The sequence below is a fragment of the Tiliqua scincoides genome, chromosome 7, assembly GCF_035046505.1.
Source record: "Tiliqua scincoides isolate rTilSci1 chromosome 7, rTilSci1.hap2, whole genome shotgun sequence".
NCBI classification, from domain to species: domain Eukaryota; kingdom Metazoa; phylum Chordata; class Lepidosauria; order Squamata; family Scincidae; genus Tiliqua; species Tiliqua scincoides.
In genome coordinates, this window is record NC_089827.1 from 58,276,285 (window position 1) to 58,291,604 (window position 15,320).

At 42.6% G+C, this 15,320-nt stretch overlaps 1 protein-coding gene across 1 annotated transcript in view; it reads left to right on the forward strand.

The window, feature by feature from the left end:
• Nucleotides 1–14,712, forward strand: part of EP300 (E1A binding protein p300) — a 105,306-nt gene extending 90,594 nt beyond the window's left edge. Inside the window, exons 24-31 of the mRNA XM_066633382.1 lie at nt 1,694–1,844; nt 5,056–5,202; nt 6,784–6,897; nt 7,719–7,884; nt 8,395–8,559; nt 8,962–9,123; nt 10,225–10,506; nt 11,338–14,712. Of these exons, the coding sequence (XP_066489479.1) occupies nt 1,694–1,844; nt 5,056–5,202; nt 6,784–6,897; nt 7,719–7,884; nt 8,395–8,559; nt 8,962–9,123; nt 10,225–10,506; nt 11,338–13,584 (3,434 nt within the window). The 3' untranslated portion in view covers nt 13,585–14,712. The remainder of the gene's footprint in view (nt 1–1,693; nt 1,845–5,055; nt 5,203–6,783; nt 6,898–7,718; nt 7,885–8,394; nt 8,560–8,961; nt 9,124–10,224; nt 10,507–11,337) is intronic.
• The last annotated feature ends 608 nt before the right edge of the window (nt 14,713–15,320 follow it).

Here is a 15,320-nt window from a genome sequence, read left to right on the forward strand (position 1 = left end):
GATTTTTTGCCCCAATGTGCATGACTTTACACTTACTGACATTGAAGCGCATCTGCCATTTTGCTACCCATTCTGCCAGTCTGGAGAGATCCTTCTGGAGCTCCTCACAATCACTTCTGGTCTTTACCACTTGGAAAAGTTTGGTGTCGTCTGCAAACTTAGCCACTTCACTGCTCAACCCTGTCTCCAGGTCGTTTATGAAGAGGTTGAAAAGTAACGGTCCCAGGACAGATCTTTGGGGCACACCGCTTTTCACCTCTCTCCATTGTGAAAATTGCCCATTGACACCCACTCTCTGCTTCCTGGTCTCCAACCAGTTCTCAATCCATGAGAGGACCTGTCCTCTAATTCCCTGACTGTGGAGTTTTTTCAGTAGCCTTTGGTGAGGGACTGTGTCAAACGCCTTCTGAAAGTCCAGATATATAATGTCCACGGGTTCTCCCACATCCACATGCCTGTTGACCTTTTCAAAGAATTCTATAAGGTTCGTGAGGCAAGACTTACCCTTACAGAAGCCATGCTGACTCTCCCTCAGCAAGGCCTGTTCATCTATGTTTTGAGATCCTATCTTTGATGAGGCATTCCACCATCTTCCCCGGTATGGATGTTAGGCTGACCAGCCTATAGTTTCCCGGGTCCCCCCTCTTTCCCTTTTTAAAAATAGGCGTAGAGAAATAGGTAGAAAAAAAGGCAACTAACAGTTAAGAAGTTGGAGTGTCATTCAAGAACATGTTAACATTTGAGGTTTAAAAAACAAAAGACTAAAGGATGTTTATATATCATAAAATTGTGAATGATGTGAAAATAAGAAAAAATTTTCTTTACCCTATAATACTGAATTCTTATTAGTCACCCTCAGAATGTTCTTCTGAAAAGCACATGCCACATCATTTCCATTACTACTTTTCTATAAGAATTTTGATTTTGTCAGGCTTTAATCTTTAGGCCACTGGGAGCAGAAACTATTTTAGTTGTTGCTTGTTTAGTGCTATATGTTTACTGCTGTGTGTTGGGGTGGTGGTGTTGTAAGCCACTTTGGGGACATGATTGAAAAGTGGGGTATAAATATAAAAAACATGCAGTTTGATCAACCAACCAAATGGATTGGAAGTAGGAACAAAAGGAAGTTTCACACTTTATGACCTTAAGGAACTAGCTACCACAAGTCATGATGAAAAGGACCTAATTTATATCAGTTTTAAAAGAATTGGCTATTGGTCAATAGCTATTAGCCATTATAGCTATTGGAGCTTCTATGTTTGGAAGGAGGATGCTTCTGAGTGCCATATTCTGGAGATAAGATCATGAGAGTTGTTGCCTTCAAGGCCTCTTTGTGAGTTTTCAGCAGATACGTGACTCTCCCAGAATGGACTTGAGTTCTGATCCAGCACAGTTGTTCTTACCATTTGCTTATAAGTTAGTTTATTTAAATTGACTGTTTCATTTTTTTTTGTCACTAGCCTCCTCCTTATGTTGAAGCTCATTGATGTGACAGATTGTTAATGAGTGTTGAAGTAACTGATCATTCTTAGAGCTCAAGTAGATTCATCATTTGAAACTTTAGTTGATGATCAAGGGCAAACTTTCATTGGTGCAAATTTTAATCCCTTGGGACTGAGAGTTCACACTTCTTTCTTTGGTTCCTACATGCTACTGTAATCATGTATTTAGAGTTCTTTATTTGTTTATATAGGGTTGCCAACCACAAGACTTGGCACTTTCTTAGAGAACAGAGTGAATGACTTCCTGAGAAGACAAAATCACCTTGAGTCAGGGGAAGTCATTGTTAGGGTGGTTCATACTTCAGAGAAAACGGTAGAAGTTAAACCAGGAATGAAAGCAAGGTATGACATTTTCAACATTAAAATGGTTTGTTCTGTTCTGTTTTTATATTCCTGTAAGTGTTTTAAGCAATGCAAAATAAGTTCTTTTGATGGCCAAAAAACTATGCCACAACTTGCATATCATGCATATGAGTAATATGCTTAGACTTTCTCCTCTGAATAATGAGATATTTAAAGTACTTCTGTTTCCCATGGGGTGTGTGTGTGTGTGTGTGTGTGTGTGTGTGTGTTTATAACCCATTTTTGCCCGATCCACAGGTGTGCACCTTTGGTCTCTGTTGCATATATGCAGTATTGGGCAGAAATAGCTTAAATAAACTGCGTTCTTATGTTTATGTAAGATGATTAAATAGAGCACTGATTTTTTTTTAAATGAAGCAAAAGATGCTAACATTTTCAAAGGAATGAGAAAGTGAACAAATTTTCAGCATGGGTGTAGACGCTCTGAACTACTGAATTATTTCACATGCCAGCTGAGTACATTTGTTCTAACACAAAGATAATTCTTCTCTGTCCACTACTTTCCATAGCACAACTCTCAGTTTACACTGAGTAGTGTGATACTGTATATTAATATTTGGAATGCTCTATTATATAATTTGTCTCACTCACTAATATTTTCATTTTCCTTTTTGGGGGTTTTCATACAATGCTGTATAAGAATGAGGTGATAGACATGGCAGAGACTTGGCACTAAGGGGCATGGAGACAGGGGTAAACAGGGGAGTGCAGTTCTTTCAATTGTAGGTACTTTAGTGTCCGTTCACTATTGTAGTTAAGCTTAAGACTTCCCAGAAAAGGTGAGCAAAGTTCACTGGAAAAGAAGCTAAGGATTGCATTGCTTCTTTTTTTGAGGGGGAGGGAATTGATGAAGGGTAAATTTTGAAATTATTGGTAGATTTAGGTAAAGAATATGTATTCTTTATTTCTAACGCTAATATACTCTTTACGTGGAGGTGGGTTTTTTAGTGATAATGAAATAAAAACACATAGCTTGGCTTTCTGCACTTCCAACTTTGGAAAACACTGAAATCCACAAACAAATAAAACTGTTTTCACCCACTTCTACCTTTAAGCCAGGACAAAAAGTTTGAAGATGCTTTTCAGCTATCTCACAGCCCAGTCCTGAGCTGCTTGGGGTGCCCAGCTTCGGTGGCACCGAAAATGGCTGCTGCCGCATCCTGTGCGCCCCTGTCTACCGCGGGCGGCACCTCGGGACTTTCATCCCCTTCTCCCGGGTAAGGGAAACAGGACCACAATGGGGCTACTCCTTGCCGACCATAAGGTCGGCGGTAAGGTAAAGGTGTTTGTGTAGGGCGCCAAGCCCCATATGAACACCTTGGATTCAGTGGAGAGAAGCTCCACTGGACCCACTTCCCTCCCTCCCCCCCAGCACGCCTCCCGTCTGCCCTCTCCCCGCCTCCCACCTCCCTGTCACACCTCCTCCCCGCCCTCTCTCTGCCTGTCTCCCCCCTACCTGGAATGCCACCTCCCCACCTCCACTTACCGTGCTACGGCTCAGTGGTCCATGCAACCACCAAGTAGCCGAGGACGGGTGCCAGCCAGTGCTCAGCTAGCACAGGTGCTGGCCCAGCGATAAACCTCGCCAACATGCCTTACGGCAGAAAACCAGAGCGCAGAGCTCAGGATCGGGCTCTCAGAGTATTATCTTGATTAGCAGGGGCTGAGAGAAATGTAAGCAAATTAAGGAAGTTGATCAGATACCCTTAAATGTGTCTTGGAAAGTTTTGTTATAATCCTTTCTCTAGACCAGCAGTTTTCAATCGCTCAGGTGTGCCACGAGATCAGAGCAGGCAGGCAGCAGCTGCGCATCTGCATGCAGAAGAAGCGGCTGCTATGAGCCTCCCGCGGCAGGGAGAACAAGCAAGGAAGCAGCCAGGGAAAGGGCTGGTTGCGGCTGCTTTGCATCCCACGCAGCAGCTGAAGAGTCCGCTTGGAGCTTGCTCCTGCTACTGAGCACGACTCAGGCTGCAACCTGATCATCATTTTCCTGGGAGTAAGCCCCATTGGCTACTATGGGGCTTACTTCTGAGTAGACATGCATAGGGTTGGGCATGAAGGCAGTTGTTGCCTGCCTATGTGCTGATTGCCCAACCAGAGAAGCCTGGAGGAGCCAGGAGGTGGGAGCTGCAGAGTGAGTGAGAAGAGGGAGCCAGAAGTGGGCAAGCAGGTACACAGCGAGCAAGTCTGCTGAGGCCCCCAGCCTAAGGACTGGCTGGCTGAAAAGGGTCCCTGAAAGTCCCTTTTCCTTGCCAGTTTGCCTGCAACTCCCCAAAGTGACCCTCCCCGCACTTTGGGGCTTTTAGAGGAAGGGCGCTGGGCCACAATCCTATCCACACTTTCCTGGGAATAAACCCATTGACTATAATGGGGCTTTCTTCTGAGCAGGTATGCATTGGACTGGGCTCTGGGGGTGCTATCCCATCCACACTTTCCTGGGAGTAAGCCCCTTTGACTATAATAGGGCTTACTTTTGAGCAGGCATGCTAAGGATTGGGCTTTTGGTTGCACTCTTTTTTCTCAAATACACAAGCAGGCAATTGGCACTTCTCTCTCCTCTTCTCCCCCACCCCCCTCCCCAGACGTATTCCCCCCCAAATCTCACAATCACAGTTAGCAACTCTCTTACTGTCCCTTCCCTCATTTGTCCACACCTTCCAAAGATACAGAATCACTGCCTCACATTCTCTCTCTCCCCCCCACCCCCAGTTTAATCCTGCACTTGTTTCAATCATGTGTCCTCACTGCCCCTCACCCACTATGTGATCAACCTCTTCCCTGTCTTTGCCAACACTTTCTGGCACTTTTGATAAGAATTTGAACATTGGATTTTTCCTCCTTTTCAGAAACCACATATACTTCCCTCTCCATGCTTCTTGTCAATTTTTTTGTCATGTAATGATTTAATTGTATTAATTTTATTAATTCAAGATCAACTATAATGTAGTTAATGTAGTAATTTAATGTAAGTAAAAAACTGGTAGTGTGCCTTGACAATTTTAGTGCCTTGTCAGTGTGCCCTTAGCTGAAAAAGGTTGAAAATGGCTGCTCTAGACAATCTTGTGTGGAAATATCCATATTTTTGTCATGTAACACACATGACTGGATTAAACAAGGTGTGTGTTGTTATTTTGCTGTTTCATCTCTGTCTGCAGGGAATGCATTTTAAACACGTCTTTACATTTTGTAGGTTTGTAGATAGTGGAGAGATGGCTGAACAGTTCCCATACCGAACAAAAGCTCTCTTTGCTTTTGAGGAGATTGATGGTGTGGATTTGTGCTTTTTTGGTATGCATGTTCAGGAGTATGGGTCAGATTGTCCACAACCCAACCAGAGGTAAGGATCTGCAATGAAATCTTCAAGTTGGTTCTTTTGGTTGTAGTTGTGACTAGATTGCTAGCCGTAAGATTTCAGACTTCTGACATAAGCTAAAACTGCCCAGAAGCACATAACTGCCTTAAGGCTAGTTATATATAGTTTAAGTCACTCTTCCCTATCCCACTTCTCCTATGCCTATTTTGCACAAATGGAACTGGTTTACCTTAGATAGGAATAACTTCTCTTGCTTTTTGCAAGTGGCTTGCATCAAATTAGGAGTAACTGTTTACTTAATAGAAGTAGGCTGTCAGATGCATTATCAGAGGAAAATCCCCTTCATCTAATTTGGTGAAGTGTATAATCTAATTGTGTTTACTTTCTATCTGATACTAGTTATGTGGTTTGAGAGCTGCATCTAATAAAGCACTAATTCAAGCATCCCCCCCCCCCCACTCTGCAAAAAAAGGTGCAAAGAATATCTTCACTGTGAGCATAGGCTATAAAAGGGGTCTTTACCTTAGGTACTGTTTCTGATAAGAGCAGATTAATGAACTTTGTAAATCACATTGGTCATCCGTTTGTGAGATGGCTCAGTTTTTGCAAGAGCTACTAAGTTTTCTCCCATCTCATGTAAACCTGCAAACTATGGTTTGCATTTATCTTGCAAACCAGGATTGAAAACAGCAAATCAGAATTAATTTGTAGGCAGGTGCGTAAACTGTAATTTCTTGGTTCAAGTGAAATATAGTCCTTCAACTTAGAAAAGAAGGAGAACGTTAGTTCATGATTCCATGCCATGAACCAGCCCTGTATTATGTTCTTACAGAGGTGAGAGTGCTGCGTGGAAAGGCCCAAGCTTGTTTGAAGATGAAACAGCCTCTAATTCCATCATCACTCCTGGGGGGAGGGAGTCAGGTGTGCACAGTCCCCCCATCACTTCTGTCTCTTTAGTTGTCTGCCTCACCTTCAAAATATACATGGCAGGAGGATCCTGGAAGCAGAAGTTTTCTGGTGGTTGTGGTGATGGGGGAGAGGCGGAGAATTACCCTGATCCTCTTTGTGCCCACTCTCTTTCCAGAAGAGCAGTTGGAAATTGAATCATAATGGCTGTTACCTTTTCTTTCAGCTCACTGCTGTGATCTTTGGCAGCAGCACTGGAGGGAGGAGGTAAATCCCAACTCCCACCCTCTTCTTGATTGGTCTCTAAGAGAGCAAATGTGAAGAGAATGGTGCAGTGGCTGGGCAGACCAGTTAGGGAGGTATTTAGCAAATGCAGGACATGTCTGCTGCTGGTTCACCTCACCACCTGGCCTCCTGCTCATAGCAGCCACTTCATCCAACCTCAAGACCAGGTGGACTTGTGCTGATACAGGTTAAACATTATTTGGAAAGTAGCCAGAGAGGTTGAATAGGGAAATGGCAGAGAAATTGAGATAGGAAGGAAGAAGTTGAATTGGAAAGTGGAATCCTCAGAATTTGACTGTACCATTGTAAATGACACTTTTTTTGCTTAGAGTCTTGACAGATGGAATGTGTATGTATTGCAAAATGCTTCTAGTTATTGCCTGGGTTTATGAATATGCTCTATTCCTTGTCTAGGCGAGTATACATATCTTACCTCGACAGTGTTCATTTCTTCCGCCCTAAATGCTTGAGGACTGCTGTTTATCATGAAATACTAATAGGATACCTAGAGTACGTCAAGAAACTGGGGTAAGCTTTCTGTTCTAGAACAAGTTCCATGGTATCCAAATGTATAGAAGACTGTATTTTCAGGGCTTATCTAGTACTCTTGTCTTGTGTTGTTCCTCTCCATCAGTGGAAAGAGAATATGCACCTAGGTGGTTCGTAGCAACTATAGCATTTGTTTTAAGAATCCTTTCATGAAGTGGTGGGGGCTATTAGTTATGTAGTTAGTTTCAGACTGCCAGTTCTGACCCGAGTGTCAAGGTAGAAGGTTCCACTCCCAGGAGATGTCATAATTTTATATGAAACTTGTAAAAACTGAGATTATGCCTATTTACTGATAGTAATCAAGTATTGGCTAAGATTCTCTATTTATATAGAGAGGTTTTGGCAGATGTTGAGCCATTGGCTCTGTCCACATGTTCTTCCTGCTGGCCCTTTCACCAGGCTTCTCAGAAAGATTTCCATGGTATCTGAAGTAGTTTCAGCTCCAAAGCAAAGCATACCTGGGTCCCACCTGGCTGGAAAGTCACCTGCAATTACATATCCTCCTCCTAACTTGTGGATTCTTACTTACTGGAAGCCTCTGGCTGGACAACCATCTGTTGTGGATGGTCTGTCTCTGAGTGTCCTGCATCAAGCAGAGATTTCAGCTAGATGGTTCACAAAGCCCTCTCCCAATCTTTGATTCTGTGTGTATATCAAAAGTTGTTTGATGATGTCTCTGCTTGCTCCTTGTAAAAGGAAAAAAAATTGTTCTTTTTAAAGGATAAATGGATAGGATGGGTAATGTTGAAGTGTTGATGGTGGATAATTAAGATAATTTTCTTGGATTTTTAAAATATTAGGTATACAACTGGACATATCTGGGCCTGCCCACCTAGTGAAGGAGATGATTATATTTTCCATTGCCATCCTCCTGATCAGAAGATACCTAAGCCCAAACGACTACAGGAATGGTACAAAAAGATGCTGGATAAATCTGTATCAGAGCGCATAGTCCATGATTACAAGGTTGGTTGCCAGTTAGATGCGGTACCTGTTTTGGTTATTGTATCACTGCTTATCCTGGAATAGGTGCTTGTTCTCTAGACACTGTAAAAGTATTTTAAAAAGTACTTGACAGCTAGTAGCACTTGAAGTATGATGTTGAAAAGCATTTGGACAATTTGGCTGCAATCCTAAGCACATTTTCTAGGGAGTAGCCCCACTGGACACAATGGGACTTACTTCTGGGTAGATACTCATAGGATTGTGCTGTGAGGCTTTTTAAGAACGGTAGGTATAGAAAAAACATTACATCTTTCTTGTACCATCCAGTACTATGTGCTTCTGCTTTGCTATAAGAAAAATCTGGTAACTATAAAACCAAAACAGCTTTCAAGAACAATTTGGTGAAGTTGAAAAGGGAGTAGCTTCTTTTTTGGACAAGTCTACTAGAGGTTTTTTTCCTGCATTGAGTGTGTTCTGTTGTATCTTGAGGAGCAGGCAGCTGTGCTAACTGAAAACATTTTTGTGTTGCAGGATATTTTTAAGCAAGCAACAGAAGACCGCCTAACAAGTGCAAAAGAATTGCCTTATTTTGAAGGAGACTTTTGGCCCAATGTTCTAGAGGAGAGCATTAAGGAGCTAGAGCAGGAAGAAGAGGAGCGAAAGAGAGAAGAAAACACTAGCAATGAGAGCACAGATGTAAGGAAGTAACTTACTTGAACAATAATGGTCATTTTTTACTCTTACTAACTTTCTTACTGGCTGAATTGACACCATTAAATTTGACAACTGCTAATAGGTTAATTGTTAGAGGAATAAGCGGATAAGAACTAGTCGAAGTCATTTGTTTTCATTATGGAATGATTTGCTAACATGGCTTTAAACCCATCCTGTCTGTCATAATCCTTAGTCTTAGTGGGAATGAGAGAAAGTCTTGTATGCTACTTAGAAGCCTGGTTTGTCTCTGCCTGGTATCTACCTCAGCGGCAGCAGCAGCTTGAGTATTAATGGCATGTGAGTTGAATTGGGAAGTGTGAATTCCTAGGCTGGTTGTATCCTATCACTTGTAAACTTGATTAAAGTTCTGACTTCACTTTCCAGGTTAGCAAAGGAGATAGCAAAAATGCCAAAAAGAAGAACAATAAGAAGACGAGTAAAAATAAAAGTAGTTTGAGTCGTGGTAATAAAAAGAAACCTGGAATGCCCAATGTCTCTAATGATCTTTCCCAAAAACTATACGCCACTATGGAGAAGCACAAAGAGGTAAGATTGACTGTAAAGTTATTTGAATGACGACCAAAAGGCAGATTACAAATTCTGAAATATATAACTACTTGCTCAACTGTTGAAGCTGGGCAAATAATTCTTATTTGTCAATGACAACTTACTCTTTGGAGTCTAGATAGAAAGAGCAGAGGAGTATTTCTGCTATATTGTCAATTCTTTTGTGGTCAAATAAAAAAAACTTTGTCTAATTTGCCACACAAATTGAACTTTAATTTAATCCAGTGGTCTGAGGAATGTGCTACTCTCAAATGAGAAGCAGACAGCACACATGTGCATGCCTTGTGGAAATGAGGAGCTCACATTTTTCTGTTTGTTAAATAAGTGCTAAAAAAATAAGATATCCCTGAGATTTTAAGGAAAGTATTGAAAAAGTATTTTATTTATTTTACTAAGTAAAGCTGCTTTTATTTTAAGGACTGTATTGTATTAAAACAGAACATTTTGCAAGTCCTTGCATTGTGTGTTTAGTGTGTGTTTATTGAAGCACTTTTGAAAAACAAAAAACTTTTGGCTGCAGGTTTACCAGCTACACAAATGCACACAAGGCAGGAAGGAAGACAGCACAGGGAAATGCACTCTTAAATTAGGGTCCCATACAATGTGATTGTTTGGAATTGTCTTGGCCAAATCTGGGTGGGTTTTGATCTGATAAATTAAGTTAAACACTTGCCCATAAGGTAGAATATCATGGTGCAATTTGGAATATGGAAAGCCCTTCCTTCCAATGTATGTATGTACAGTTCCTTTCCCAATATAAAGAATGATAACTAGTTACTAGATATAACACTTCAGGCAGTTTGTAGGGTAAGGCAGGCGGTCACAATGGTAAGAATGGATCACAAGGAGAAATAAATTGGTTGTATATGAGAAAGCAGGGATTTGCTCCCAGCTTTGCTCCATCAGTGTTTTAGTGTTTTATAGCAACAGTTTTGCCTGTTCCTGATCATTTGTAGCCCGTTAACTTTTGAAGCATTTTGCATGGAGTTTGAAAGCGGCAATAAATATTGTATCTGTAAAGGTGATGCCTAAAAGCTCTTGGGATGCAGTGTGAAATTAGCCATTCTCTGTATTTTCCAGGTATTCTTTGTGATTCGTCTTATCGCTGGTCCTTCAGCCAACTCCCTGCCTCCCATCATTGAACCTGACCCTCTCATTCCATGCGACTTGATGGATGGGCGTGATGCCTTCCTCACTCTTGCTAGAGATAAACATCTTGAGTTTTCCTCACTACGAAGGGCAATGTGGTCAACTATGTGCATGCTGGTAGAGTTGCACACTCAAAGCCAAGACCGTTTTGTTTACACCTGCAATGAGTGCAAGCACCATGTGGAGACTAGATGGCATTGCACCGTCTGTGAGGTATGACTTGGAGATTTTTCCTTTTAAATTGTGATTGATCAGCATTCAGGAGATGGCTTTCAGGGAGTTTTAAAGCTCTGAAAAACCAAGTCAGATGACTCATACAGTTGATTTTTTTTTTAAGTGAGGAAAAGGGTGGGTGAAGGTTTTTTAGATTTTGTCCTTCTACTATGGGCTGCCATGCTCTTAGGCTTTATCTTGGCCCATTTGTAAAGAATGTCCCACTGCTCCACCCTTTGCTATTCCTCTTGAGGCAGATTGTGCATTATTAGACTTTCTGTTCCGATACAGCTCTTGTCTACTTCAGGATAAAGCTTTCTTAGGTTATTGCAACCAGGTATGTAATAGAAATGTATCCCCAAGACCAGGAGCTCTTAATCTTTTTATTATTACAGATTCCCACTGGATTGCCCAATATGACCCCATACTCCGTTTGCCAGACAGTCAAAATCATCATCTCCAATCCTAAGTACAGTGCCAGTATGACTTCAAAAGATATCAGTAGCTTGTTTTTACTTAACATTTGGATAGCTAGGAACAGAACATCACAATCCACATTGATAATAGTGATAGTTAATAATCTAACAACAAAATTTTTTTAATTGTTCAGAGATCGAGTCCCATACCCCCATGAGGGGGTGGGTAAGGATACCCCCTGTTAAGAATTCCTGTCCAAGATTCTTTTTGTAGAAATCTCTATTTTTCTGAAGATTGCTTGAAATTCAGGATTGCATTAATTGCTTTGCTTTGCCACTGGAGTGTTCCTGAATTTTCAGTCTCAGTAAATCTGTGTTTCTATGAGTCAACATGATGAATTTTTTCTGTTTTCAGGATTATGACCTGTGCATCACCTGCTACAACACTAAAAACCATGAGCACAAGATGGAGAAGCTGGGCCTTGGTATTGATGATGAGAGCAACAACCAGCAGACAGCCACCACTCAAAGCCCTGGTGACTCCCGCCGCCTGAGTATCCAGCGCTGCATCCAGTCTCTGGTCCATGCTTGCCAGTGTCGCAATGCCAATTGTTCACTGCCGTCCTGTCAGAAGATGAAGAGAGTTGTCCAGCACACCAAAGGCTGTAAGCGCAAAACCAATGGAGGTTGCCCAATCTGCAAGCAGCTTATTGCTCTTTGCTGCTATCATGCAAAGCACTGCCAGGAGAACAAGTGCCCAGTACCCTTTTGCCTCAACATCAAACACAAGCTTCGCCAGCAGCAGCTTCAGCACCGCCTGCAGCAGGCCCAGATGCTCCGGAGAAGGATGGCAAGCATGCAGAGGACCGGCATAGTAGGCCAGCAGCAAGGATTGCCCTCACCAACACCTGCCACACCGACAACTCCAACAGGCCAGCAGCCACCCACTCCTCAGACTCCCCAGCCACAGCCTCCACCCCAGGCTGCCTCGCAGCCACAACCTGCACCTCCTAATAACATGCCACCATATAGCATGTCAAGAACTCAACCTCCTGGTGCTGTGTCCCAGGGCAAGGCTGGTGGTCAAGTGACTCCTCCAACAACTCCTCAGACTGCCCAGCCACCTATCCAGGGTCCCCCAGCAGCTGCAGTGGAAATAGCCATGCAGATCCAGCGAGTGGCAGATCACCAGCGGCAGATGGCTCATGTTCCAATTTTCCAGAGGCCAATTCAACATCCCATGCCCCAGATGAATCCAATACAACCCATGGGTGTGACACCACCACAGATGGCGCGAGGTCCGGGTGGCCACATAGATCAAGGGATCGGACCAACAGGAATTCAGCAGCAGCCAGCTTGGCCCCCTGGTGGGTTGCCCCAACCTCAGCAGCTACAACCAGGAATGCAGAGACCATCCATGATATCAGTGGCCCAGCCTGGGCAGCCTATGAATATGTCACCACAACCAGGAATGGGACAAGTACCTGGTGCAGCTCAGCCAAAACAAAATTCTCTGCCCCAGGCAGCCTTACAAAACCTGCTGCGAACTCTCAGGTCTCCCAGCTCTCCCATGCAGCAGCAACAGGTGCTTAACATCCTGCACTCAAACCCTCAGCTATTGGCTGCTTTCATCAAGCAGCGGGCTGCCAAGTATGCTGGGAACCAGAATCCACAGGGCATGCCAGGGCAGCCTGGAATGCCTCAGGGGCAACCAGGGCTTCAGCAGCAGCAGGCCATGGCAGGGCAACAAGGTGTGCACCCAAACCCAGCCATGCAAAACATGAATCCAATGCAACCAGGTGTCCAGAGGCCCAACATGCCCCAGCAGTCACCACCCCAGCAGCCTCCGCCTCAGCAGACCATGGGTGGGATGAATCCTCAGAATCAACCAATCAATATGAATCACTCGGCGATGTCTCCCCAGTTTCGGGATCTCCTAATGAGAAGACATCAAATGATGCAGCAGCAGCAGCAGCAACAGGGAGCAGGACCAGGGTTGGGACCAGGCATGGCCAACCACAACCAGTTTCAGCAGCCCCAGGGAGTTGGATACTCGCAGCAGCAGCAGCAGCAGCAGCAGCAGCAGCAGCGGATGCAGCATCACATGCAGCAGATGCAGCAAGGAAATATGGGACAAATGAGCCAGCTTCCACAAGCAATGAGTGCAGACACAGGAGCAAGTTTGCAGCAGGCTTTCCAGCAGAGGCTACTCCAGCAGCAGATGGGATCACCAGCTCAGCCCAATCCTATGAGCCCCCAACAGCACATGCTCCCTAGTCAGGCCCAGTCCCCACACTTACAAGGCCAGCAGATTCCATCGTCGCTCACCAATCAAGTGCGTTCTCCACAGCCTGTCCCCTCGCCACGGCCCCAGTCTCAACCCCCCCACTCCAGCCCTTCCCCTAGGATGCAGCCTCAACCTTCTCCACATCACGTCTCCCCACAAACCAGCTCCCCACATCCAGGACTGGTAGCTGCCCAGGCTAACCCCATGGATCAAGGGCACTTTGCTAGCCCGGACCAGAGTGCAATGCTTTCTCAGCTTGCTAGCAATCCCGGCATGGCAGGCCTTCATGGTGCAAGTGCCACAGAACTGGGACTCGGCTCAGATAATTCAGACTTGAATTCAAACCTTTCACAGAGTACACTAGACATACACTAAGACGCGTTGTAGCATTTTGGGAGCAAAAAACCTTATTTTCTCAAGACTTTTTGTACTGAAGACAATTTTTTTGAATCTTTCTTAGCAGAAACAACATTTTTCCCTGGAATACATCTGAATTCTGCAGCAGTAGTTTGTGGTTTTTAAAAGAAGAAACCAACAAAATGAACCTGAGGGACAATAGAATACAAAGAAAATATATTTTTGTTATGGCTGGGATCATAACCAGTCCTTTTTCTTGTTTTTGTTTTCCCTTCGCGTGCGTTGGGGAGGTGCTTGGGAGGGGATAGTTATTTGGCTGCTGACCAAATGGCTTCCTTCTCTAGCCTCCAATAGGTTTTATTTTTTTTAAATTAATGAAAATATGTAATATTGATAGTTATAATTTACTGAGGCAGATGGTTAACATTTTCCCTATTCTGGTTTTTCCTCATGTCTACTGCAAAAAAAGAAAAAAAAAGAAACAGGAGAACATTTCCTAAAACTGGAGGACAAAAAGGGTGAATGTTGCTTTAAAAATACAGTGCATATATATAAATATATATATAAATATATATTAAAGATAAATACCAATTTTTCCTCTTTGGTTGGAAAGATGTCAATTCTTTAAAAAAAATGTAAAAATTAAGTAACCCAGCCTCCCTCCTGAAATCTACTTTTGTCCTCCAAGAATTTTCTATATCAGAGTCTGAGCTTAAACTTCAAGTATTAAAATTTGTACATGTAGAGAGAAGACAACTTTTTTGCAAACACACAGGGGCAGCTGCCAAATGGATGTAGTATATATATTGTGGTTTGTTTTCTTGAAAGAATTTTTTTTGTTATTTTTACATCTAACAAAGGAGAAAATAAAGAGGGTAAGAAACTATTCCAAGGGTATAATTTTAACCTGAGAGAGAATCCCTGGGGTTTCTTCTTTATGCTTGCTTTCTCTTTCCCACCCTTCCCTTTTCCTCTTCCTTCCATTTTCTGTAAAACTTGAAAATAGAAAGCAAAAAACCCTCAAATGTTGTAAATCATGCAATTAAAGTTGATTACTTATAAATATGAACTTTCGATCACTGTATAGACTGTTAAAATTGATTTCTTATTACCTATTGTTAAATAAACTGTGTGAGACAGACTGAATTTTTTAATGCTTCTATTCTCCTTTTTCCAACTATTGGTGCTTTATTTTAAAGGGGGGGAAAAGATGGCTTGCTTTTGCAAAATTAATATTTGGCAGTTACAGTTTAAAGACATACCTAGTGTATGGTTACATTATGTGTGTGGTGTTTTTTTGCATTGGGTATCGTTGGGCTTTAATGAAAACTACCCATGTCCATATTGCTGTGACTTTGTATTTCCTACTGTTTGCACTATGTATACTACAAATATTTTGCTTTAATTATTCAGGTGGGGTCCTATTTGCATATCTGATAGCCCGTCATTCTCAAAAGAACTTTCAGAATATGGTTAAATGTGTGAATGTTGGATCAAAATAAGGGGTTAAGACTAACTCAGACATCAGCCAGCATTTCTTGGTTTGGAAGAAGAGACCAACACCATTCCAGGAACAAAAATAGCTTTGATTTTCATTAGGGACTGGGTTTGAACACTGAACTTCATATATGAATTAAGTTGCTAGCCAAGCAATAGCTGCATTTGAAGCTTTAAGATCTTCATGCCCAATAACTTGGATGGACTAGTGTAATTACTATATAGTTTAATATAGTTAATAAAAACTACATCAGGGA